The 26,661-nt window shown below is 32.4% G+C and overlaps 1 protein-coding gene across 4 annotated transcripts; it reads right to left on the bottom strand.

Moving 5' to 3' along the window:
- Nucleotides 1-1,857: 1,857 nt before the first annotated feature.
- On the bottom strand, nt 1,858-24,724 carry LOC112003579 (putative disease resistance protein At1g50180). 4 transcript variants are annotated; one of them, XM_024035789.2, is made up of 5 exons: nt 23,456-24,721; nt 11,868-12,422; nt 10,225-10,313; nt 5,054-5,079; nt 1,858-2,068 (listed from the first exon to the last, which is right to left on the bottom strand). In XM_024035789.2, exons 1-5 carry the CDS (start codon nt 24,492-24,494, stop codon nt 1,954-1,956), a joined length of 1,824 nt encoding a protein of 607 aa, XP_023891557.1. In that variant the 5' UTR covers nt 24,495-24,721; the 3' UTR covers nt 1,858-1,953. The 4 variants fall into 4 exon arrangements, 2 of the variants coding, with proteins under 2 accessions (XP_023891557.1, XP_023891558.1); XM_024035790.2 differs by having other exon boundaries at nt 10,231-10,313; XR_002881995.2 differs by lacking the exon at nt 1,858-2,068 and adding an exon at nt 8,251-8,511 and having other exon boundaries at nt 4,746-5,079; nt 23,456-24,724.
- Between the last annotated feature and the right edge of the window lie 1,937 nt (nt 24,725-26,661).

Below are 26,661 nucleotides of genomic sequence, written 5' to 3'. Positions count from 1 at the left end.
GTTTTAAAAGGCTTTACATAAGCTAAAAGTGAAAATTTGAGCTTCTAAAATTGAAATTTTCTTTTTTATTTTGTTGAACATAATTGATTAGTCATTTCATAGTCATATCATAATATAGTTTTTCTTAGTTCACACATTGTATGTATAGAAAATTTAATTTTTGAATTGAAATAGTGACTTCAAATGGTCATGATTTTAGGTTAAAAATTGAAATATGTGTAAGCTATGTGTAGTAGCAAGTGTGTAATAGACCGTGCCCATCCTAATTAGTCATGTGACTAAGTGAATTTATGAAATTTGACCAGATAAGCAAGAATTGTGACAGTTTCATTATAGAATAACTGATTATGTATGTTTGTAGCTTTTTAAAAATCGTGTGACTTTGTTGAATTTTGACACAAAAGCAAAAAATACAAAGCTAAAATTATGGGAGGACTAAGTTAATACATACTTTAGAATTAAAAATGAACTTTTAAAATTGTAGTGACTAAAATAAATGGATTCAATTTCAAACAAAATAAAAGTACTTTTTTTCCTTTTTAATTTTCATTTCTACTCATCAATGTATTGTTTATTTACATGCCTTAGTACGGGACTCAAAGTGAGTTAATGCATTGTTATGTTATGCAAACTAAATTGTTAGACAATGGTGAAAAGATTATGTTCAACTAAATTTAGAGTACTTAATATCTTAAAAGAGAATATCTGTTTCATTGAAGATCAGTCCATGGTCCATATTGATCTTTTATTTATATTTTGCATCAAGCTTTACCTTATGATAAAATATGACAAGATTAATTGAAGTCCTACTCTGTACGTACAACTTTACAAGACAAATTTTAAAGCATTTTTGGACAGTGTAGTTCACAAAGTCCTCTTGCCTTTCATCTCAAGTGTTGCCTCTGCAGTCTGCACTGTGCAATTCTTTAAATGGCTGGATGGTCACCAAAGCTAATTGCATTTAGAATGTCTTTCAATTTAGTAACCTTTGTCAAGGAATGCATAAACTGACTCTGTGTTAACCATGCACACAATATCAAATTGTGAGCCTTAAGAGTTTCACCATAAATGAACAAACCTTAAGAATTAACCAGTTGACTATTGTGGGAGGCAGTCTTAAGTCTTTACTCCCTTGATTTCTACTTGTACACCTAATTAGGGAGACATCTGGGCAGAAAAAATTCTTACAAATAAATTTTGACTTATAATACATAGGCAAAACCAAGTTTTCGCATTCTGAAAGAGAGATAAAAGCAACAACATGCGCACACTATCTGAGTTACACCTAAAGGCCCTATAGGGTACCATGAGAAGTATAGCAGCAAGGAGTCCTGACAGCATTTTTGTCCCTCAATAAGATAGATGCAAATGAATATGGCAGACCCCATTAAGTTCACAAGACAATGATAGTAAACAAGACCTGTCTTGCAATGTCAATAATTTGACAATGTAAACTTAAAATTCAGAAATATTACTGGATAATATTGTTAATCTGAGATTGAAGAAAATATACCTGGATTATGCAGAAATATGAGATACTAATGGAAGCAGAAAAGGGATCTAAATTCTATACAAATACTGCCATGAGAGAAAAAATGTAGCACTCCTATTAACATTTCTACATCCTTTAAATGAAGAAGCAATGCTCGTTGAAGTACTACTACTGCAGAGCTCTCCATGTATCAAACACTGTTAAACAGTGTTTGTATGTTAAATTTTTGGAAAGAAAATTGAAGTCCCCCACAGTTATTAACTCAATGAATGCAGTAATGTCAACTATAGGTATATTTTGAGATAAGAGGCAGGGTTGGGGGTATGATATCTTTAGCTCTCATAACACTCATTAATCACTGCCACTAATAAAAGAAGATGAATTATCATTTGATACTACTCTCACTAAATAAATTTTGTGTTTCTGTCATTCATATGTAATGGCTAACAAGCCCCTAATAATTACAACAGTATCAGGGCCTCATCTTTGTCACACATGGAACTCTCTTCACAACCCAAATGTATTTTCAAACTCGTCCAGTTCACCAGTTCATCTTTATCACGGCAACCACAAGAGCTGGATAAAAAAATAATGGTTTCCAGTCAATGTGAAGCTGAAGCTAGTAATCAATCAATAGCATGTGAAGCTGAAGCAATTCCAATTGAACTACGATATTTTTCTGCAAATAGAAATGCAATTGTGTCTAAACAGAAAACCATTCAGAAGGGACCTATCTGGCAGACGCATAGCAAATGGAAGATGTTCAAGGCTACAACAAATAATTAAAAGCACATGCCCTGCATTTATCTCAACTGTAGACACAAAATTAAATTATATGATTCCAGGCATAAATATGACAGCGTATACATAGAAGAGGTTCATAGACGAATCTTTATTATCAAGGAATCCTAGATGAACAATCTCATCTAGTTGAATTATTTTTCTTTTGTGAATGCTTTAATTATTTAAATATAGAACTTATAATTCATTATTGTGATAAGAATATGAACACTTGGGTGCACTAGGCATCTTATTGTTGATAAAGTCCCCTGTTCAGTACATTATAAGCATTGAGGTAGATATTTGGTCCAAAGTGTAAAAGAATGTCAAAATAGTCACAATAATCTCTTTTTTAGTTGTATAAATACTTTAAATGTTGAATTTCAACCATTTCTCAATCTCATGTCTTCTTAAACTAGTCAAGTCTCTGCATTTGGGATTTGGAATTTCTGACTAACTTGGCAATCTAACTAGTTAGAGCCGCCTGCCTGCTGATTTGGTAGTTTTAATTAATTTAGTGGAGTGCTACAGCTACATGCCCTAATACCTAAATACAAGCAAACTAAATGATTCTGGCACCAAGACACTACATAGACTAGCATTATTTGTAGGTAAAGGTTACCCTCAAAGAAACCGAGCAAGAGTTTTTCATCTAGACAAAAAATTATTCTTTTTAATTTGTTTCATTTCTTTAATTTGTACCACTCCATGATCTTCAGATTTAGTAGTGTCAAGGTCATTAGAGAAGCTACCCATATTGGCACTTTTTTGCTCAGTGCATACCTTTACATTTTTTATTCATTAATGAACATAACCGAAGGAAACACAGCAGTCCATGCAAACTGCCTAATTTTTTGTATATGCATACAGCAGGACCAATTTTTTTATTCTTTAGCAAACAAAGAGAGAACATGATTGATAAAGCAGAAGCATAAGTGAATAAATTTGGATTTTAACAATATCATGAATTATAAGAATAATGGTTGGGTGTCTATGATGGTGCGAGTTCCCTTTTTTCTCATACTTGACATCACAGTTACAAAATTCTAATCCAAAAATGGGAAGATTGATTAATTAGAAACCTGATTTTCAACAAGGAACAAGATTAAGATTTTTTAGAGATATTTATACCAATTAATTTCTTAAAAACATCAATAATGAATCTAAGATGAAAAATTTACAAATCTCTCTTTTGTTAGAATATTTTCCCTTCCAATTTGCAGATTCTTTATAGTCAAATATTGAATACAAGTAGATTTTTGTTCCAAAATTTTCAAATTTCTCTAGTTGTCAGTTTATTTTTGATTTCTAACCAACCAATAAAGGCAACCAGGGGATAGCAAGGTTAAACCAGCGGAGTCGCAACCATCCTACCTCATCTGCTGTAGCTTTATGTTCATTGCAGATGGCTCAACAAGAGCAGCCAGCCTGATCTTGTCGCAGACCACCTAGATTTATCATCTTTAAGCTCAACCAAATACAACTGGCATTGTATGGTGATTAATTCATTGGACCTTGCAGGTTTCCAAACCCTTATTTTGTTCTTCAAAACAGAATCCATATTTGCTTGAGATTTAGTTGCTGCACCGTGGATAATCCTAAAGCTATAAGTTATGAAAAGGATCCTAGTAGGATCCCAATTATCATGTCATAAGAAAACCTTCTACCATCCCCAACATCAAACTTTATGAACCTCCTAACCTCACTTTTAAGTTTTATGACAGCTCCGAGGCACCATGTACAATCTTGTGGGACCTTTATAGTCCAAAAATACTTGCCATGAGGTAAAATCTAGCACTCCTCTCAGTACCAAGGGAGGCATAGAAAGTTCAAAAATCCTTGAGGTTGAAGTGAAACTATGCTGAGCTGTTATAAATTATAAAATGTTTGCAAAGAAATAAAACTCCCATATGGTTATCAACTCAAGGGTCGCCTAAAACATTAATAATGGGTATACTGAGAATTGAAAACATAACTAATCATTTGATACTACTTTCAATAGAAAATTTTCAAAAAAAACATATCCTACATATGCAATGGCTATGATTCCCCACTAATCACAACAGTATAAGAACATCATCTTCTAGTTTACAAGAAGCATTTTACAACTCATATTCACCTAACACTCCATTCAACTAGAACTATATAAATTATTATTATTAAGAATTACCAAATTCCTATTTAATGATTACTTTGATTTTATATGATGCTTAATTTAGTGTTCTGATTATGGCATAAAATCTAAAAGAAATAAAGCTCCATCTAACATAATTTTTCTGCATAATTGCTGATTTCACAATTGCACATAACTAGGTTTTAGTTACGATATTGATACGGAAAAAACAGCAATTTCCATCCATGCTAATTGATATTCCCAACTCAATAAGATAAGTTCTACAGCTTAATACAAGGACAGATTGAACTAGCAACACTAGTTACAAAATACATCTAAAATGCAATGAGATAAACATAATTTGAAGAAATATGAGGAATCCCACATTAAATGAAGAATTATTTTTCTCCAATGATACATTGGTTTCTTTTATTCAACAGAATACACAAACAAAGAATGCAATCATAGCAGAGCAGAAGAGCAGAACAAGAAAGCAACACAAACAAATACAATACAAAAGCAAACAAACCACCTAAGAAAATATCACAACAAAGAGTACCATCACCAAACAAACAATTCTTTACATCACTACCCATAGGCATTAGAATATGTTTAATGAGTTTGTGAAATCATATTCTTCAAATTCTACAACAGACATCAACCCGTACCAGTTGTAGACCATGGATGATTTCAACTGCAAAAAAAAACCGAAGGTGAATAATTAATCCCAGAAACATAAAAAACGAATTAAAATGAAATATATTGTAGACATGAACTCATTAAAGTAACATTTAGAACTATATTTACACCATATAACAATATGATTATGCTATAGGAATGAAAAGAAAGTAGGACCAAAAAAAAAATAGAAAGACCCCAAAAAAGGGAAGAAAAAGAAAGAAGAAAATGTTAATAAAAATGGCAAAAATTAAGAGACCACCACAAGATGAAGTGGAAAAGAATTCTCTTGTAATATAATGGATAGGTAGGTTGTGGGTTTAGAACCTAATAAATAAGTGTATAAATTGCAATTTAGTTTTTACTCCTTGTGTATGAAGTTCTTTTTTCTTTCTATATTATTTTTAAAAATAAAAAACTGAAATTCAATCTACTTTGAGTCTTATGCCTCGTGGTTTACGGAAATATGAAAAAGATAAATGAACAAACACAAACAACCATCAGGGCCATAGAGGCAACCAATAGAAGTCTAGGAACATGGAGTGCTGACAGGTTTTTTGTTGCTCAATATGATAGGTGCAGAAGAAGATAGAAGAACACAATAGTTCACACTACACAGGACATTAATAACAAGCATGACTGCTCCTACAATTTCAAGAATTTGAGAATGTATATTTCTAATGAAAAAATGTTATATTAAGAATGACTAAATAATGCAATTAATCTTAGTTTAATTTGTTTTTGGATAAATTAGTAAAGGATATTATTAATAGAGAACAAACAAGATAACGCTAGGCAAACTACAGAAACTGGTGACAGTGAAACGTAGGCTAAAGAAGAGAACAGAGGTTATTAAATCCCAAAACTCATCTCAAAAGACTAGATTCTTACAAATTAACAAAACAGAAACTCAAGTAAAAGCAAATTATAGAAATTTTTACACCGAAACAAAACAACTCCTAAACATCAGTAATACACACAAATATTTTAAAAAACAAAAGAATTTATCCCATGGCAGAGAATATTGTTCAGAAATGATATTTGGAATTTGGTTCAGGAATCTTATATACCTCTAACATCCTTCTAGGTTCTTCTCAAATTCTGCGCTTGGCCACACTAACCCATTATGTATGATGACATTTTTCCTTGACCAAACATAATACACAGTGACCCAATTGGCAAGCTTACAAATAGATGATCTTAGGCTTATCCCTTGGTAATACCCTAGCTCATTTGATCATGCCAGCTGCACTTGGCCTCTGAAACTTACTAGTGCCTAATGACAGTGTCCCAAATTCTCTTGGCAAAATAACACTCTAAGAAAAGATTATCTCTACTCTCAAAACTCACACAAGAGTATAGCTCCACTGAGATAATCTTTCTCTAGTAGTCAGTTTGTTTTTGATTCCTAATCAACCAATAAAGGCAACCAGGAGATAGCAAGGTTAAATTACCACAGTCTCTACCATCCCACCTCATCTGCCTTAGTTTTATGTTCACTGCATATGGCTGCACAAGAGCAGCCAGCCTGATCTAGTTACAGACCACATACCTTTATCATCTTTAAGCTCAACCAAACACAACTAGCATTGTATGGTGATCAATTCTTTAAACCTTGCAGGTTTCGAAACCTTTATTTTGTTCTTCAAAACAGAATCCACCTTTACCTCATATTTAGTTGTGGCACCATGCATAATCCTAAAGCTATACTTCATGAAAAGGATCCTATTATCATGTCATATGAAAACCTTCTACCATCCCCAACATCAAACTATATGAACCCCCTAACCTCACTTCTAAGTTTTAGGACAGCTCTACAACCCCATGTACAAATCTTGTGGCTTCTTTATAGTACAAAAATACCTATCATGAGGTAAAATCTTGCACACCTCTCATTGCCAATGGAGGCATAGAAAGTTCTACAATCCTTGAGGTCAGAGTGAAACTATGCTAAGCTATCCAAGTTATAAACACTAAAAATGTTTGCATAGAAATAAAACTCTCATATAATTATCAACTCAAGGCTTGCCTAAAGCATTAATTATGGGTATACTAAGAAATGGAAAACATAAATAATCATTTGATACTGCTCTCAACAGAAAATTTTCAAAAAAATATCCGACATATGCAATGGCTATGATTCCCCACTAATCACAATAGTATGAGAACCTCATCTTCTAGTTTACAAGAAGCATTTTGCAGCTGATATTCACCCAACACTCTATTCAGCTAGAATGAATTAAGTTCTTGTTAAGACAATCAAATTCCTTCTTAGTTATTACTCTGATTATGTATGATGTTGAATTTATAGAGTTCCAATTATGGAATAAAAAATCTAAAAGGAATAGATGTTCCATCTAACATAATTTGTCTGCATAATTTTTTATTTCTCAATTGCACATAACTAGTGTTTTAGTTACTATATTGATACAGAAAAAGCAGAAATTTCCATCCATGCTAATTGATATTCCCAACTCAATAAGATACAGTGCTATTGCTTAACACAATGACAGACTAAACTAGCTTCGCTATAAACAATATACATCTAAAATGTTGTGAGATAAACATAAGTTAAAGAAATATCAGGAATCCCACATTAAATGAAGAATTATTTTTCTCCTCCTATGATACATTAGTTTCCTTAATTCAACATAATACATGAACAAAGTGTGCAATCATAGCAAAGCCATAAAAGTGGAACAAGAAAGCAACACTAAAACAAATACACTACAATGCAAATAAGCCACCCAACAAATTAGTACAACATAGAGTGCCATCACCAAACAAACAAATCTTTAGAGCATTAGCATTGGGGGGTGTAAAACCCCCCCAAATTGCTATTTTACAACCAAACAAGCCCAACATGAGCTTTATCCAGGTAGATATAGCTAAAAAGTTTTAGCAATCATGAACAGTGAATGCTTATATATACGAATTACTATAGCTTAAAGGTAAAGGAAAATATATTATTTTAATGAAAAATATCTCCTCTCTCCCTGTCTCTTCACTCTCTCATCTCGTGACAAAAGCTCTCTCTCTCTCTTTCTCTCTCAATTTTGAGTGGCAGTTTGGGTAGCGGTTTGGATGGCTATAAAGTCTCTTCAAAACACTCACAAGCAACCCCTAGTATAGCCCCATGGAGCTAATATTTCTCTAGTTGTCAGTTTGTTTTTGATTCCCAACCAACCTGTAAAGGCAGCCATGGGATAGCAAGGCTAAACCACAACATTCTCCACCATTCCACCTCATCTTCCTGAGCTCTAAGTTCATTGCCGGTGGCTGCAGAAGGGTAGCAGCCTGATCTAGTAGCAGACCACCTGGCTTTATCTTCATCTTTAATCTCAAGGCTTGTCTAAAACATCAATTAGCTCTAAAATGTTTGGAAAGAAATTGAACTTCCATATGGTTATCAATTCAAGGCTTGTCTTAAACATCAATTATAGGTAACCTGAGACATGGAAAATATAAATAATCAATTGATACTACTCTCAACAGAAAAAATTCAAAAAACTGTCATACATATGCAATGGCTATGATTCCCCACTAATCATAGTAGTATAAAGACCTCGTCTTTTTAACCAACTGTTAAAATTATGGTTAAATGACTAAATTCACCATTTCCTAATAGCTTAAAATTTTGGAATAATCACAACTAGTGAAATTGAAGCAATGCTTTCAGTACATGGAAATGAGAATTCCTCTCAGCAAAAAGCCATCCATGAGTAAGCTATCCAACTGACATGTGGCAAAGGAAGACATTCCAGGTAACAACAAGTAATCAAAAGCATATGTCTTGCCTTTATCTCAACTTTAGGTGCAAAATTATATCAAGTATTTTCAGGAAAACGTTATGTAGAATAACCTGTTTTAATTAAAGTAAGTAATTAAAAGCATGTCCTATATTTTGGAAAGATAAATACAAGTTGTTTGATGTTCTAGTTGAAGTATGAATGATAACAATCAAGTATTTTAAAGAAAATTATAGATGAATCTTCAATATCAAGGAACTATAGATGAACCATGTCATTGAATTTTTTTGATTTTCCTCTGTGAATGTGTTAATTAACCAAAAGAACTTATAATCATCTTCATTGGCTGTTATAATGATACTTGCTCTCTCAGTAAATGAATGTTAAAAAAAAATGACAAGCAAACAATTCTTAAGCTGCATAAGTTCATCATAAGTTGAATGTTTGCCAATTTGAACTCTCATGTCTTCTCAATTTGATGAAGATGCAGAATTCTGTGGATTGAGGATCTAGTATGTCTGACTAGCTAGCATGGGAAATCCTATATACAGATTTCCTTGGTTGGTGATGGCTGGTAAAATTAGCTTATTGGACAACTACATGTCCTAAATCATAAAACATTGAAGCGACCTAAATGATTCTGGCAGTAAGACAGTGCATAAAGATTAAGACTAGCAATATTTCCCGGTAAAGGATACTCCTCAAATTGGCAAGTTTTTATCATCTAGATAAAAAGTTCAGTTTTTACTTTTTCTATCGTTTCTTTAATTTTAACTAGTTTGTGGTCTTAAGCTTATAATGTAAAGGTCACTAGAAAGACTACACATATAGAGCATTTTTGCTCAGTACATGGTCCACAATCAAAGCACAACATATGAGAATGAAACAGGGCTAGCTAGTACATTTTTCTTGAGCGAAGAAAGATGGAACATGATTGATGAAATATTGGGCAAGTTGAACACTATAATATTCTTATTACACATCTTGCATACGAACTAATACTAAGCACACTATTATCACCTAGATAACCCTCAACTCTGGGCTTCTTGTTTACAAGAAGAATTTCACAATTCATATTCACCTAACACTCTATTCAACTAGAACTATTTAAATTATTAACAAAAGGACAGACGGAACTAGCTTCCTTATAAACAATATGCATCTAAACTGCCGTGAGATAAACATAGCTTAATGAAATATGAGAATCCCAAATTAAATGAAGAATTATTTATCTCCTTCAATGAGACATTGGTTTCTTATATTCAACAGGATACATGAACAAAGGGTAAAATAATAGCAAAGCAATAATAAAACAAACAAACAATTCTTTGCAGCACTATACATAGGCATCAGAGAATATGTTTAATGAGTTTGTGCAATCAAATCCTTCAAATTGTATAAATAACACCAACCCGTACAAGTTGCAAAGCAGTGAAAATCTTTTGTTGATATTTCATGAGTTGAAGCAGAGTAGAAACTTTTGTACCATGGATGATTTCACCTGCCAAAAAAAACAAAAACAAAAACTAAAATGATTAAGCTCAAAAAACGAATTAAAATGAAATATGCTATAGCCATGTAAGATTTAGAACTATATTTAGAAAACCAATATAGTCATGCTGTTGAAATGAAAAGAAAAAGTAGGACCCAAAAAACAAAAGTAGTTAAGACCCCAAACTGTCACAAACTCATACAAAGTTGTAAAGCAGTGAAAATATTTTGTTGATTTTTCATTAGTTGAAGCAGAGTAGAAACTTTTGCTCCAAAACATCAAAAACGAATTAAAATGAATATGCTGTATACAAAACTCATTAAAGTAACATTTAGAACCATGTTTGTGCCGTCAACCAATATATTTAAGCTGTAGAAATTAAAAGAAAAACTGTCAAATAAAACTCATTGCTTAACTTATTGATAACAGAGGATAAAATTAAGAGTCCACCACAAGATGAAGCAGAAAAGAATTTGCTTCTAATATAATGATTAGATAGGTTGTGGGTTCAAAACCTAATAAATAAGTGAAAAAGAATAGATAAGAGCTTCATTCTAATCAAAAGAAGAAATACCCTTACATTACGGAAATATTTTGCTTAATATTATTGGGGAAATTCTGAATTAATTGGAGAGAGATATTTAGAAGAAAAGAAGCGCCCTAAAATTTATCAAATATGCAAGAATTCATTATTGTACCTGATTATCATTCTATGTCACAGTTTTCAAATACAATTGAAGGAAGGAAATCCTCCTTCAGAACAAACCATATTCTCCCCTAAGAAAGCGAAAAAAACGAGGCGGAGGATTTTTAAATTGGGCAACTTCTCTAAGGTTGGCATTGGGTCTTCTTCAAGCCAAGTTTCAATTAAGGTCAACTTGGCAAGATTTGGAGAGAATTTGAGAGTTTCTGGAAGCCTCTTTATACGGCAATGTAGATTTAGATTTTCTATAAGCGGACACCTTGATATTAGCATTTGCATTGCATCTTGGGCCCGTTTATTATATTTTCTATTCCTCACTTTAAGAACCCGAAGACGGTTGAGTTTAAACCATGTGGGAATTTGGATGGTAGTGGGCTGGACATTGACTAATGTGTGCAAATAAGAAAGATTAGCCAATTCCAACTTACCACATACCCAATAACGGCCGGGTAAATAAAGATGCTTCAACTGTTTCATATATTTGAACACATTTGGCACTCTCAGATTGAAGATGTCCAATAAAGTATCGTAATTGATCCGCAAATCTAGTGTCTCCAAGCATCTCAAATTGCCAATAGATGATGGCACCTCATTTATATTGCTTCTTTTGAGAGATAAATATCTCAAGTGGATGAGACATCCAATGTCTTTAGGTAATTTTCTTAGGTGGTTTTTAAAATATTCTAGATGTAAGACTCTAACCAACTTGAATTTCTTGAAACATGACTCTTTAAAAAGAGATTCATGATGCTCAGGCAGAAGATGGAGAAGAGACCTAAGGTAAGGATATTCATTAAATTTAATTCCCTTGATGTAACTATCATCTGATTCCGATATTATAGCAAGTCTTCGAACTTTACCAATTTGTGCTTCACGTTGTTTCATGGAAAGAGTATTGGTGAAATGGAGAAAATTTTCGTCTTGGGCTTTTGATACACAAAAGTCTCTCATAAGATCATGCATTCGGCAAGTTTTGATCCTTCCACGTGAGCCTTCTTTCCCCACCAAAACCATGCACCTTTGTACTAGCTCTCTTAAATATCTGTCTCCAACATCATCCATTGTATCCTCTCTTCCTCCTCTATGCTGAATTTGTGATATAAAACCTTCACCCATCCACATTCGAATCAATTTTTTTGTTGGTATCTCAAAATCTTCAGGGAAATTACCTAAATATAGAAAACATGGTTTCAAGTAAGAAGGTAAATCATTATAACTTAAAGCTAACACATGGTTGACTCGTGAGTCTTCCACGTGAAGATATGCATTGGCATGTTTAAGCACGTCCTGCCATTCTCCCAAAGTTTGCTTTGACGCTAAAAGACCTCCAAGTACAGTAATGGCCAAAGGTAAACCTCCACAATAACCAATCATTTCCTTTCCCAATTGGTCCATACAAGTTCTGGCCATAGAGTCTAAAAAGACAACAACAAACAAAATAATGTCAATTTTTTTCTTGAACAACGTGAACCACAACATCAACAAATATATATATATATATATATTAAGACTTGAAAGCCCAGACATGTACCATCACCCAAAGGTCAAACATTGATGGCACATCGACTTGGAGAAATTTGCTCCATAGAGCACTCACATCAACGTGGGTATGATAAAAAAAGTGTCAAATTTAGCATTTAAGCTCAAAAACTACCTGTCGAGAGTCTTGTAACTGAATTAATATTTCCTCATGCATAAAATGTGCTTAAAAGTTTAGAAAAAAAATAGTTTGAGTTATGAAATTAGCAGCAGCATATTATAATTTTCTCTTCTCTTAAAAATAAGCTTAAAAATACAAACATCAATTAATCTATAAATTTCTATGTTTACATTGTAGCTATCAGCAGCATATTGTATTTACATTGTTGTTACAATTACCATGTATATTTATACAGTTATTATTTGCATGCAAATGTATTTTTTAATTCTTCTTTATTCATATACACAAGAGAGAGAATTTGAGAGAGTAATAAAAATTTGATTAAAAAATAATATTTTATAAAAAAAATAGTGTAAAATAAAAAATTTGATGCGAGTGTTTTTAAAAAGTGATTGTGTAAAATAAAATAAGTAGGTTCTTATATTAAAATAGATACGTATTTTTACATGTGCTAATATGACTATTCTAATATATGACTTTTAAATCTTACTCTTTCTCGAATTAAATTTAGTTAAAATATTTAAAACGATATTTAATTTAAAGCAAAAGTTTTAATTCCATTTTATGTGCCGTAATATTATATTTAAATAATTTGGAAACATTCACCAATTTTTTACTAGATTAAAAGCACCAAAAACAATAAGTCGACATACAGGTTTTTTTTTTTTTTTTTTAATCTTTTTTTCATTATTTAGCCATATTTTAAATTATCCAGGTCTGTCATTCAGATTAAGTAAGACTAATTTATAGTTTCTAGAATTATCATTTACTATGCAAGGGAACTTTAAGTTTAAATGCGAACTTTAGGTCTATTTCAAAGTTAGATTATGATCTTGAAGTCCAATCAAAAGTCCCTCTATTTATAATTGTCAAAACGTATAACCAATTGATTTTTATTTTCTCGTATCGTGTATAGTAAAATACACAAACACCTAATTAAATTTATAAAAATCATAAACATACATATATAAAAAGTATATTCATCATAAATTTGGAATATGTTCATCTAATGAATAATTTAATGAACACTTATGTAATAATCGTTAACAAAACTAACTAAATAAATCAAATTAACATACATTTATAGCATACACATTTAAATTGATTAAACTCAAAAGTAAAAATACATGACATATGAGCCAAAATAATCATTTCTTTTCATCATATCCATCATCTTCTAAGTCAAAGTTATCATCATGATCATCATCTTGTAAATATATTTTATTTACCATCATCAATATTTACTATCTCTTTTTGTTATTTTATTTTAATAATTTTTCCTTCATATTTTTTCTTGGCAATGTAGCTTCTTAGACTTATAATATAATAATAATAATAATAATAATAATAATAATATTGTCATTTAATACAGTATTCATAGTATAGAAAAAAAATTGCAAATATGAAAGTGATTGGCTAAGTGTAGAGTCCAAATTTTGTAGGGGGAAAATCCTCGTGGACATGTCATTTTATAAGGCTTAATTAAGTAGCTCAATATCTTGGACTCAAATAAAAGCGCAATGTTTAACAAAAAAAAAAAAAAACTCATTTTAAACCCACATGTTTATGCATCGTACGATATATACGATTTTATAATATGATATGATCCATACAATACGTATCTCCATATCATACAATTCATTAACACTTCCAATATGTCCTTACAAAACGAATTTTTTTTTACATGGTACAATATGTACAATATTGACAACTATGCTTCTATCAATCACTTAATTCTTTGTATTTATTATATGGAACTGAAAGTAACCGCTTTATTTTGATTGAACCCAAAGGCAACGACTACCAAAAAGAGTGAAATTTATTGGATATGTTGTTATACATGATATGTTCAAGTTTTTTTTTTTTTTTTTTAATACAGAGTTTCAACCTATCACGTCCGCTCTTAATGATAGCTTTTTTATCATTAGACCAAGACACCAATGCGTTTTAACGTGTAGCATTAATTCAATTATTGTTCAAAATAGTAGTTTTTTTGGTCAAATGATTTTAAATAATTTAATAATCCTTTTTTTTTTCTTTTTCTTTTTTGCTAATTGAATGTCTAGAGCTCTACAATACGTAACTATTCCCCTAAATGTGTATAGTTTCATTGCTCCACACAAACCTAGTATTCACAAGAAGGAAAATATTGGAAGTGGTTCGAGATGTTAGCTAAAAATTTGAGCCCAAGACCATATGAATCTCATGAGATCTTGGGAAATATTAGACCAACCCCTTGCCCTTGGGCTTATAACCTAAGTACAATTGGTCATAAAATTTAGAGAAATCTTTCTCTATATTTTATTATTTATATTGGACCTTTTTTTTATTCTTATGTCTTCAAATACTAGTTAACCATAATTGTTCTTTATAAGAGAAGAGTATTCATTTCACGCTAATTTTATAATTTAATTTTGCCACACTCCTTTTGTGCCACATTACTAGAAAATTAATTTATTCCTTCTTAAATTTTTTGTTATTCCAATCCAAATCTTACCATTGCACTATAGCCAACCTTCCTCTTCATTTTTTTTAACTCTTCTCCCACATAAATTCACACCCTACCGTTACTCTTACCCTAACCCTTCATTTTCCATCTTCTATATGGTGGATTTGTGATTCTACAACTCTAATTTGAGCTCATGCATTTTGTTGTTTTTAATAAATCTGTTTGGGTTTATGCATTTTTTAGAGTTTTAATTTTGGCAAAAATGTAAAGTGCACCCTCTAAGTTTGACAAAAGTTCATTTTAGTCCTCTAACTTTGCTTTAACTCAATTGAGTTTTCTTAGTTTCAATTTTATTCAATTGAGACCTCTCCATTAACTTCCACTATTTTTCTTTTTAAATCATGGAAAAAAAATTTCACCAATTAATTGGATTTTTTTTTTAATTTAAAAAATTTGAAGAAAAATAATATAAAAATTTAGACACAACATTCATCAAAATTTGAGGGAGAGATCTTAATTAAATGAACTTGAAACTTGGAGAGATCAATTGAACAAAACTAAAATTAGAAAACTAAAATAAATTTGGTCAAACTTAGAGAGTGAAATTTACATTTTTACCTTTAATTTTTCATCATTGGTCATCTCTCCCTTATAACTTTGTTTTGCTTTCAATTTTGGATTAATATTATTTACTTGTTTTAAAATTGGGAATTTGAGTTTTACACAATAGTTGACTATGTATTAATGTGCATATCAACTATTTGGGCAATTGCAAATCACAAACTCTATCTCTTATTTATGAAAATATTCTATTTGAGGTGAAGTTGTTAGGTTCTAAAAGTTTAGAACAGTTAGCAAACTGTGAGCACAAATTTGTTTAGATATAGATTCCTAAGTTTATAGGTTTGATTAGACAATGCTCAAGGTGCTTCAAGTCAAGATTCAAGAACAGTCAAGCTATAGAAAGAAGAATTCAAAAACTGCCTTGCTCAACCAATTGAGAGAACAAGTTTGACTGATAGAATGTCGATTTCTGCAAATTTTAAGTTTGGCCCACTAGCCCAAACTTGTCCATTTGAAGCCCAAATCACGATTTGCTTGCTGCAGTATTTAAAGGACATTATAAGCTAACCCCAGCTGTAGTTTTTAAAGAGAGAAGAGTGCATCTTGTGCCTCCTATTGTAGATCTAGAGTTTTTGTACCAAAGGCTCTCTCATATCTTTTGTAAAATTGAATTTATTGAACTATGTGTTGGTTTTATTCCGTGCCAAATTTGCTTATAATTCAACATTTAGAAACTCTGTATTTAGGTGAGAATAATGTAAGGGTTGTGTATGAGAGAGTGTGAAGAATTGATCAAGTGTGTGCATCAAGAGGCAACTCACAACTGACTCGCGAGTGGTGACTCGCCAGAATGTGGCACACATATGGAGCATGTAGGAAGTTGAAGGGTCAGGACAGCTGGATCACTACAGGACAAAAAGTACAATCTGGCCATTCTGTTATTTGGCGTTGGAACTCGCGACTCATCCCAATTGCGAGTGACTCGCCAGTGCACCCGATTTTGCTGAAAAATGTCTTTTCACATTCCATCTCATACCCTACTATAAATACCATTATACCCATGAAATATAGAGAGTTTCCAAAAAGAATTTTGAGAGATAAACCCTAGAGAACAATAAGATTGATTCATCCACAATCTTATACATTTGATTCTCCAAATTCTTCTACTCTCACTCTCCATTGTCATACCTATAAGAGGATCTTAAGCCAAATCCTTACCTTACCAAATTCAAAGCAGCGAGAAGGTTCTTGGAATTTAGGAAGCAGTTCGAGAGAGAACCAATTCATATTGGTTGATGCAATGGGATAATTGCAAGATCTGGTAAGCTAGAAAGGACAAGGTTAGACATAACCTTATTGGAGCAAGAAGCTTGGAGGGCTTAGGTGCATTGAGTATATTAGGCTTGGAGGGTCGATTGCTATTCATGTATCCCAACTGATTTTTTAGTAGATCATTTTACCGCTTGGAGGGTGGCGAAGAGATTTTTCGCCGAGTTCTTCAGTTTTCTCTTCGATAACACGTGTCGGTGTTATCTTGTGTTTGTTTCTCTCTATCACTTACTCTTTACTTTTAATTACTGTTGAGTTGTGATTAAAATATGGCTTAGTAGTTTTCATATTTGGGTATTGCTTATATTTAATATTCCACACATACATTGTTTGAATATAAACTTGCTTTGGAAATTTTGAATTTGGGGGTCTAAACATTCACATGTGTTTTACACACTAAGTGAGTTTTTAATTGGTATCAGAGCGGGTATACTTTGATTGATTTTTATATCCTTAGTGTGATCCTTGACCCCTAGGATGGATAGATCTCAATCCTTCAATGCACCTCCCTTCTTTGATGGGAGTAATTACGCAATTTGGAAAGTGTGTATGCGTGCATTTTTTGCTCCATTGATGAGAGTATGTGGGATGCTGTAGAAAGTGGTTGGACAAGGCCGGAGGCTACCAAATCTACTTGGGATAAGGCAGCTCTCACAGCGACTAATGCTAATGGCAAAGCACTTAATGCTATATTTTGTAGTGTCTCACCAGATGAATTTCACAAGATTTCTTATGTGTCAATTGCCAAGGAGGCATGCAAATTTTGGAGACTACCTACAAAGGCACCAAGAAGGTGAAGGATACCAAGTTTCAAATGCTTACCACTCAATTTGAAGAATTGAAGATGAGCGAAGATGAATCATTCGACTCATTCTATGGAAAGTTGAATGAAGTGGTAATCGAGAAATTTAACTTGGGTGAGAAGATGGAAGACTCAAAAGTAGTAAGAAAGATTCTTAGATCATTGTCGGAGAGCTTCTGAGCCAAGATGACTGCCATTGAGGAGAGCAAGGATCTTGATGAGATAAAAGTTCAAGAACCTATCGGCTCTCTTCAAACTTATGAGCTCTCTTTGCCATCTTAAAGGAAGAGCAAATCCCTTGCTCTTAAGACGATCAGTAAGAGAATTGAAGCTCAAGATTCCTTGGATGTGGACGAGGTTGAAAAAGAGGTGGCATTCCTTACAAAGAACTTTTGCAAGTTCTTGAAATTCAAAAAGGATGGGAAGCCCTTTGAGAAAGGAAAATCCTCCAATTTCAAGAAAGACAAAAAGGACTTCAAAAGGAAAGATTCCAAAGACTATTCTCCTTCTCAAGCAGTCACTTGTTATGAGTGCAACAAGCATGGTCATGTGAAGAAAGAATGCCCCACTTATTTGAAGGCAAAGGGTAGAGTTCTCGCTACAACCCTTAGTGATTCGAATAACTCAAACTCTGATTCTGAAGATAGCTATGATGGGGAAGGAAATTACTCCGCTTTCATGACCATTGCAACTGTAGATTCTTCAGAAGATTTAAGCAATCTAGTGGAAGAATTTGGTGAACATACCAAAGTGGAATCTATGGATGTTGGAGATGAATCCAATGATGATGACGAAGAATGCATTTATGAAGGAACAAATAGATTGCAAGAATCCTACAACGCACTTCTTGAAAAGAGAGGAGAATATACAAGAGTAGCTAAGGCAGCCATTAGAAAGATGAAGAAAGCCGAACAACATCCTCGTACGGTACAAAGAGACCAAATGTGAAGTTGAAGGGTTAAATGAAGAACTAACCAATGTCTATTCTAGGATAAAGTTTCTTGAGCTTGAGGTTATTCAAGAAAATGCCAAAGTAGAGCATGTTGCTTCCAAGAAACTTGATGAAGTGCTTGCCTATCAAAAGCCCTCTTCGAGTAGAAGTGGCTTAAGGTATACCAGAAAAAGTAGCTCAAGCTCTAAAGTGTCTAAGGAAATGAAGTCTGTCAAGGCTAAAGAACCATCAATTCCTCTTGTTGTCAATGTAAAATCTAAAAAGATATCAAATGTGGTGAATCAAATGGTTTTGATGAAGTCTCCCGAGCCAATTGTGGGTAAGCCCAAGGCAAAAGGAAAGTCTCTTCCTAAGGCACAAAGAGGTCCTCAAACATAACACTATTGCCATCATTGTGGAATCCGAAGGCACACTAGGCCAAATTGTCACAAGCTTCGAGTATTGAAGAATGCGGATCTTCAAAAGTCAAGAAGACAAGGAAAAGGAAATTGGAAACCCAAGCAACCAAAAGGGCAACAAGAAGAACCCGTTATGAGTGATGTGATGAAGATGATTGACACCATCACCTCATGTTTGGCCAACTTCACCTCAAGGTTTGAGAATCGTGGCTCAAGTACCTAATCCTCAAAGGATATCACCCCAAATGCACATGTTGTGTGGGTGAAGAAGGGTACTCATGCATAAGCATTATAACATGTGATGAAGATGATTGACACCATCACCTCATGTTTGGCCAACTTCACCTCAAGGTTTGAAAATCGTGGCTCAAGTACCCAATCCTCAAAGGATATCACCCCAAATGCACATGCTGTGTGGGCGAAGAAGGGTACTCATGCATAAGCATTATAACATGTCCATGTATTAATTCTTTCTATATGATGTGACATTGTTGGTTGTTTGCTTATTTTACATTTTAGCATTTTTTTTTTGTTTTTTTTTGTTTTTTGTTTAAAAGCTTTAGTTGTTTGTTGTTTTTTTTATCACTCTTTATTTCCTTTGTCTCAAAAATCCAAAAACACATAAAAAATATAAAATTCAAAAAGTTTGATCGGCAGTGTTGTGTATTATCACATGCATGTTTAACCGTGTACCTCCATACTAATGGCTTTGTGCATTAATGAACTTAGCTTGTTCTCTATGCACTTGTATCTTTGTGGGAAACATCTTGACATCTATATGATTGTTATAAGTAGATCTTCAAACTTATCATAGATGATTAATCAATAGTTTTATTGATCTTAAGACATGCGTAGACTTGTACCTATATATCTTCCCACTTTTTTTTTTTCTTAGAAGCTTAACCAATGGCAAATCTCAAAAAGTGATAATGAGCTGAAAAAGCCATCGTACAAACTAGTATTTAACTAGGAAAAATGGAAAGCGACATGTATTTAAAATGTATGGTGCCAAAAGCCAAAGGCTTGTTCATTAAATTGAAATATAAAAAATTTTAGACATCGATCTTAAAAAGAGATGTAAAGATCAAAATGATCAAAAGAAAAGAAGCCAAATGAAAAGCTTCTATCTCTATGTAATCAAGTTTATGTGGGAGCTCATATGTATTCAACTATGTCTTGGCTTTATTCTGCATCAAATTTGCTTGTAATTCAGCATTTAGAAACCCTGTATTTAGGTGGGAGTAATGTAAGGGTTGTGTGTGAGAGAGTGTGAAGAATTGATCAAGTGTGTGCATCAAGAGGCAACTCGTGACTGGATCTCGTGATTGACTCGTGAGTGGTGACTCGCCAGAATGTGGCACACGTATAGAGCATGCAAGAAGTTGAAGAGTCAGGACAGCTAGATCGTTACAGGGCAAAAAGTACAGTTTGGCCATTCTGTTATCTAGCAACTGGAACTCGCGACTCATCCCAATCGCGAGTGACTCGCCAGTGCACTCTGTTTTGCTAAAAAATGTCTTATCACATTCCATCTCATACCCTACTATAAATACCCTTATACCCACGAAATGTAGAGAGATTCCAGAAAGAATTTTAAGAGATAAACCTTAGAGAACAACAAGATTGATTCATCCACAATCTTATACATTTGATTCTCTAAATTCCTCTACTCTCTCCCTCTCCATTGTCATACCCATGAGAGGATCTTAAGCCAAATCCTTACCTCACCAAATTCATAGCAATGAAAAGGTTCTTGGTATTTGGGAAGCAGTTTAAGAAAGAACCAATTCATATTAGTTGATACAATGGGCTAATTACGGGATTCGGTAAGCCAGAGAAGACAAGGTTATATGTAACCCTGTTAGAGTAAGAAGTTTGGAGGGCTTAAGTGCATCGGGTAGATTAGGCTTGGAGGGTCTATTGCTATTTATGTATCCTAACTGATTTTCTAGTAGATCATTTTACCGCTTGAAGGGTAGCGGAGAGGTTTTTCGTCGAGTTCTTCGGTTTCCTTTTTTATAATACATGCTGGTGTTATCTTGTGTTTTCTTCTCTCTATCCCTTACTCTTTGCTTTTAATTACTGCTGAGTTGTGATTAAAATATGGCTTAAAGTAATTTGCATATTTAGGTATTGCTTATATTTAATATTCCACACATACATTGTTTGAATATAAGCTTGCTTTGGAAATTTTGAATTTGAGGGTCTAAACATTCACAAGTGTTTTACACACTAAATGAGTTTTCATCTTCTACCGATGTTATTCTTTGAAGAAACTTAAGATTCGGTGTTGGAGAAGTTGTTGCATACAAGATCAACAACTGCTGATGATCTAAAACCTTTGAGGGGGATCTCAAAGTCACAAACGTGGGTGTTTGTGTTCAGCAAATTCAAACAGAAGAGTCTGTGGAGTCGAAGTTGCACGTGGTTGTGTTAGTAAGTTCTACAAGAGATAGTTTTAGGTTTAGGGTTTAAATCTATCGTAAACTTTCATTCTATCATAGTGGAGTTGTTTTCCTTTAGCTATGTTAAATCCTCCCTAAGTTTTTTCACCTTGAAACTGTTACTTTCATTGGTTTTCTTGGATAATCATATCTCTTGTCTCCTTTACTTTTCTGCACTTTGTGATTTGATTGTTTTTGTTTAACCTATATCTAAACAATTAACTTAAGTAACTACTTGGCTAATTAATTGGGTTAAACTAATATGATTTTAAGGGATCTAAACAAACAAATAGAAGTTTAATAAAATGTTTATAAGTTTCATCCAATTGCCATTTTTAAAAATTTTATTTCTTATATATATGCATGATAGGAGTGTGCATCCTACTCACCAACCAAACAAAACTGACCCTTCCAACACCTCTGGATGATTTTTTGTGGGCTTGTAAGTTAGGTTGGGACCTTTTATTTAACCTTGAGTTGGGTTAGATTTGGGTTGATAGTTTTTCAACCCAACTGACCCAAGTTAATCTAACATATATAACTTTTTTTGTTTTACTTTATATTATAATGGGCTGAAATCGCTGATGAAAGCCCAATTTTTTTAAGGCATAAAACATTAAAACCTACTCCACCAACCCTACTTGGCTCTTGACTTAGTTTGGGTTGTTTTCTACATGTGATAAGTTAGGTTAGGTTGAGAATTTTCAATCCAACCAAGTTGGGCTAGTTTGAAAATTCTCCAACCCAACCCATGCACACCCATGTTAATCAAACATATTTAACTATATAAAATGCAATATTAACCTATTAACAAATTTTTTTTTTTTTAAAGTTAACTTTTTAATCAAATGTATTTAATTATATGGTTTGAAAAAAGGTATTTAACTATATAAAATACAATTTGGAATGCTAAAGGAATTACAAATTTTATTACATGAAACTTACAAACTAATATGGTAATGATTGTGATTGGTGGCTTTCAATTACCTCATGATTGAATTTTGAATTGCCTCTTTCTAATTGATGACATATCAATTTGTAAAATCAATATAATAAAACTTGTAGCACTACCCATTCAATAATACAATCATTCAATAATACAAAAGGTACACATAACTATCCCTATGTACAACCAATGTATGAAAGTATCTTACTTTTATTTAAACTAGTATATAACCCGTGCTTATGTATAGAAATGATGAATTATATTGGTGTTATTGATATTATTAGGTTATTAACTATATAAGACATTAGTTCGATCAAGACATTTTGATATACTAAAATGATTTTTCCTTTCAATTTTAATGATATTGGTTACGCAGAATTTCTCATTATACTACTGTTATATATGTATATAATTTTGAAAATCACAATTGAACACATATAAAATATTAATTCACTATCACTGTTCATGAAATTCTACTAAATACAATACAAAATAAAAGAATAAATTGGTTCAATAGTAACTCCTAAATTGAATGGAGATAGATGCATGAGATTGTTTAGCTCAATTACAATTTGTTATGTACAATAAATGTATGATATTCTTGAAAATACCCCTATAAAGGCATTTGTTACCAAATATGTAGAGTAATTCAGCTTTGCTACAGTTGAAATTGGAGAAATTAAATCTAGGCATGTTAACAGTTCATCTGAAAATAATTCATGCATTGTATTAGTATGTTTTATGCTTGTAACATCTTCATCTACTCTTCTATTTCTTCGATTTAAATAACAAACAATTTTTTTTTTTTTTAAGTTGATTAATTAAATTAAAAAAACATATTCAAATTAATTACAAAAAAAGAAAAAAAATAATGAAGTAAAGTAGTATTAAATATTACACGTACCTTCTCTTCGAGATATTGCTATCTTCTCAAGCAATTCCAAACTCCTTGCTTCATCTAGATGCTGCAATTTATAAAGAAAACCTCCAGGATCTACATGTAGATGCACTTTTTCATTACGAGAGGTAAGCAAAATTTTACTTTTAGTATCATTCCCTGAGAAGGCTCCAAGTAGATGGTTACAAGTCTCAACGTCCCAAATATCATCTAAAATCACTAAACACTTACGCTCCTTCTGAACTTCGCAAAGTTTCTCAACAATCTCTTTATTGGTTGACTTTCGAATTTTTTCCTTTTCTTTTTCATCTGGAGAGAGAAGGCTAATCAAAATATCTTCCCAAACAAGTCTTCTTTGACATTGTTGTGAGATACATGCCCAAGCGCGGTGTTCAAAGTTCTTCTTGACTTTGGGGTCGTTATAAACCAGTTTGGCAAGAGTGGTCTTTCCCAGACCACCCATACCACATATTGAAGCAATTCTTTTGCCTTGCTCTTCTTTCAGCAAAAACTCCACCAATTCATTTAGATCCTTGTCGAACCCAACAACTTCATGTTGAAGATGAGAAAATGTTTGCCTTTGCTCTCGTTCCCTCTCATTCAAAGAACTCGGCCCGCCTGCTTGCATTGTTGATTCTCTTATTATGCCATATTCTTGAAAACTCTGTTTCAAATTAGAAATTTTCTTCTTGATAGCATCAATCTTTGACCCAATCTGATGCACCGTAATTCCTTCATCCAAGATGCAAGCACACCTCTTTAGGACTTTTTGTATGCCTCTTCCCTTTCTGGATGCTACTGTGAGGGCATAAGTCGCAATGACATCTTCTGCATCATAAGCAAGATCTTTCATTTCTGCAACGCTATTCTTTATAAACGCTGATTCATTCTGCCTCGCATCTGCATCTTTTAAAAAGAATTGCATCCGTATAAGCTCTGTTTGTAACTCATGAGCTTTGTCACTCACATCGATCAAGTATATTGCTTCTTGTAGGAGCAAGTTACTAAGCCTTGTAACCACACCGGACACAACAGACACAGCCATTCCTCTTCTCCAGAAAGAAGATGAATAGGGACTTTGGATGTTAATTCAGACTATGCAAGAAATTACACTCTCTTTGTAAGAATTCGCTCAACCCTGCCCTTTAGGCACTTCTGTTTCCATTGGGTCAGTGTTAACAGTTACATGACATGAATATGATTATATACAGCTTGCTATGTGCAAGTTATTGGTGAGAAAGAGATGGAAATGCTTCAAGCCTTACAGCATAATTATAAACAAGTTGTGTGCAAAGTAATTTATTTTATAATTATATTTTATATTGTTATAATTTCATTCCACTTAAATTCGGTCTTCTTTTATTTCGTCAACGGTCAACCGTATCCAAATTTTCCACACCGACACTGATTGGACATCTGTGACGTGTTAGCGAAAGTTTCAACAAAGGAGAAAACGTGAAAGTTGCTAGCCTCAATTATTCATCTTATCATAGTGAGATACAGCTAACTTCATTATTGTGTTTTTTTTTTTTTGGCTGGATGCTAACTTAATTATCGTGTCGAAAGAACGAGGACTCCATCTAATCTGATAAAGGCTGAACCAATTATCAAATATAATGTGCAGGTGACCGGTGAAGCTTTTAGTATTCCACGATTAATTTCGTTAACTTATTTTATTATTTAATTTATTTTTATTATTATTTATAAATTTTATTATATTTTTTTAAATTTTAGTATGTTTGTTTTTTATTTTATTTTGAGATGTTTTTAAATATTGTTCTGTTTCTAAAATTAAAAGTCATTAATTTACTAATGTTCTTATTATGCCTTTACTTTATTTCCAAAACTATTTGAAAAGAAAACTAACAAATATTTACAAAATCAATATTAATTAAAAAGATAAACTAGAATTTGTATTTGAAGTAACCAAAATTGCTTGGAGCCAATACCTAATAGTTTTTGTATTGTGGTAGTTGTAGATTTTTCAAATTTGATTAAGAGGATAAATTACAATTTGTGTTGTGTAATTTCAAAAATGCTAATACTAGTAAGGAGCAAATTTTTGTACCTGTAATTTCAAATTTAATATTCCTTTTTTTTTTTAATTTTTTTAAGGGTGGTTTTGGAAACTCATATATATTTTTAAGGTAGATAAGAAAATAAGTGATGTTTTCTTAAAAAGTTTGGTTTTAGAAATAAAACAAACAAATTAGGACGGGGGAGTATATAATTGTGTTGCATTTATTTATTTATTTACATGTTTCAATGATTAAAAAAAAAAAGTGAGTGGATGATGATTGTTGTGTGAAGAAAAATAATAAATTTTAAAAATTTCTTCTTGTTTGCACAGTATGTTCACATTGGTTTGGTTTTGGTTTTGATTTTTTTTTTTTTTTTTTTTATGGATAAAATTTTGCACAATATACGTTGGTTCTTTTCGTCTGTTTTTATCTGTTTTTTTAAATCCTTTTAGCATTTGCTTATTTTATAAATAAATAAAAAATTTAAAGTGTCCATACAAATTTTTTTTTTTAATAATAAATGTGTTACTTTTTTGTTTATATATTTAGTAAGGATATAATGGTAAATTTATATCAATTTTATTTTTCATTCTCTCAATTTTAATCTCAATCAAACAAAAACATTTTCCCTCCCTCTACTTTTCCACCTATCCAACTAAACACAAATGAGAGAAAACTAAATTTATTATATCCTCTCACTTTTCAATCCTTTCACAATTTTCTATTCTCCTACTTTTTCATCTTCCCAATCAAACAGACCCTAAAGTTTTTGAAAATGCCGTCACAAAAATACAACTATAGACCTAGGGGTGGCAATTCATGTTCGTGGGTTAGGTTCATGTCATGTCGAGCTATGAGTATTCGGCTATATGGGTTGAGCCAAACCCAACCTATTTAGTAAACATGTCAAGAATTTTCAACCTAAATACGACCTGTTTATTAAATAGGTTGACCCAACCTGACACGTTTAACTCGTTTAATTAACAAGTTATATAAAGATCAATACAAATAATCCGTTTAATAATCGATTTGATTAATAGGTCATGCCTAACCTATATACTTTTTATCAATTTCTATATATCTAAAATTAAAATACAATTACAACCATAAATACGGTAATAAACATATAAAAACAACCATAAATTAAGCAATAATATCAAAGTAACCAATAACTTAATAAGTTAAACGGGT

Source organism: Quercus suber, unplaced genomic scaffold (genome assembly GCF_002906115.3).
Source record: "Quercus suber isolate HL8 unplaced genomic scaffold, Cork oak 2.0 scaffold_53, whole genome shotgun sequence".
NCBI classification, from domain to species: Eukaryota; Viridiplantae; Streptophyta; class Magnoliopsida; order Fagales; family Fagaceae; genus Quercus; species Quercus suber.
The sequence above is the reverse complement of the archived record's forward strand: the minus strand, read 5'-3'. Positions and strand labels throughout refer to the sequence as shown.

Excerpts from the sequence above, each read along its gene's own strand:
- LOC112003579 (XM_024035789.2), bottom strand. The coding sequence starts at position 24,494 with ATGGCTGTGTCTGTTGTGTCCGGTGTGGTTACAAGGCTTAGTAACTTG. Across the intron at positions 12,423-23,455 it reads AGCAATATCTCGAAGAGAAG|ACTCTATGGCCAGAACTTGT; the intron begins GTACGTGTAATA and ends TTGTCTTTTTAG. Across the intron at positions 5,080-10,224 it reads CTGCTTTGCAACTTGTACGG|TTGAAATCATCCATGGTCTA; the intron begins GTTGGTGTTATT and ends TTTTTTTTGCAG.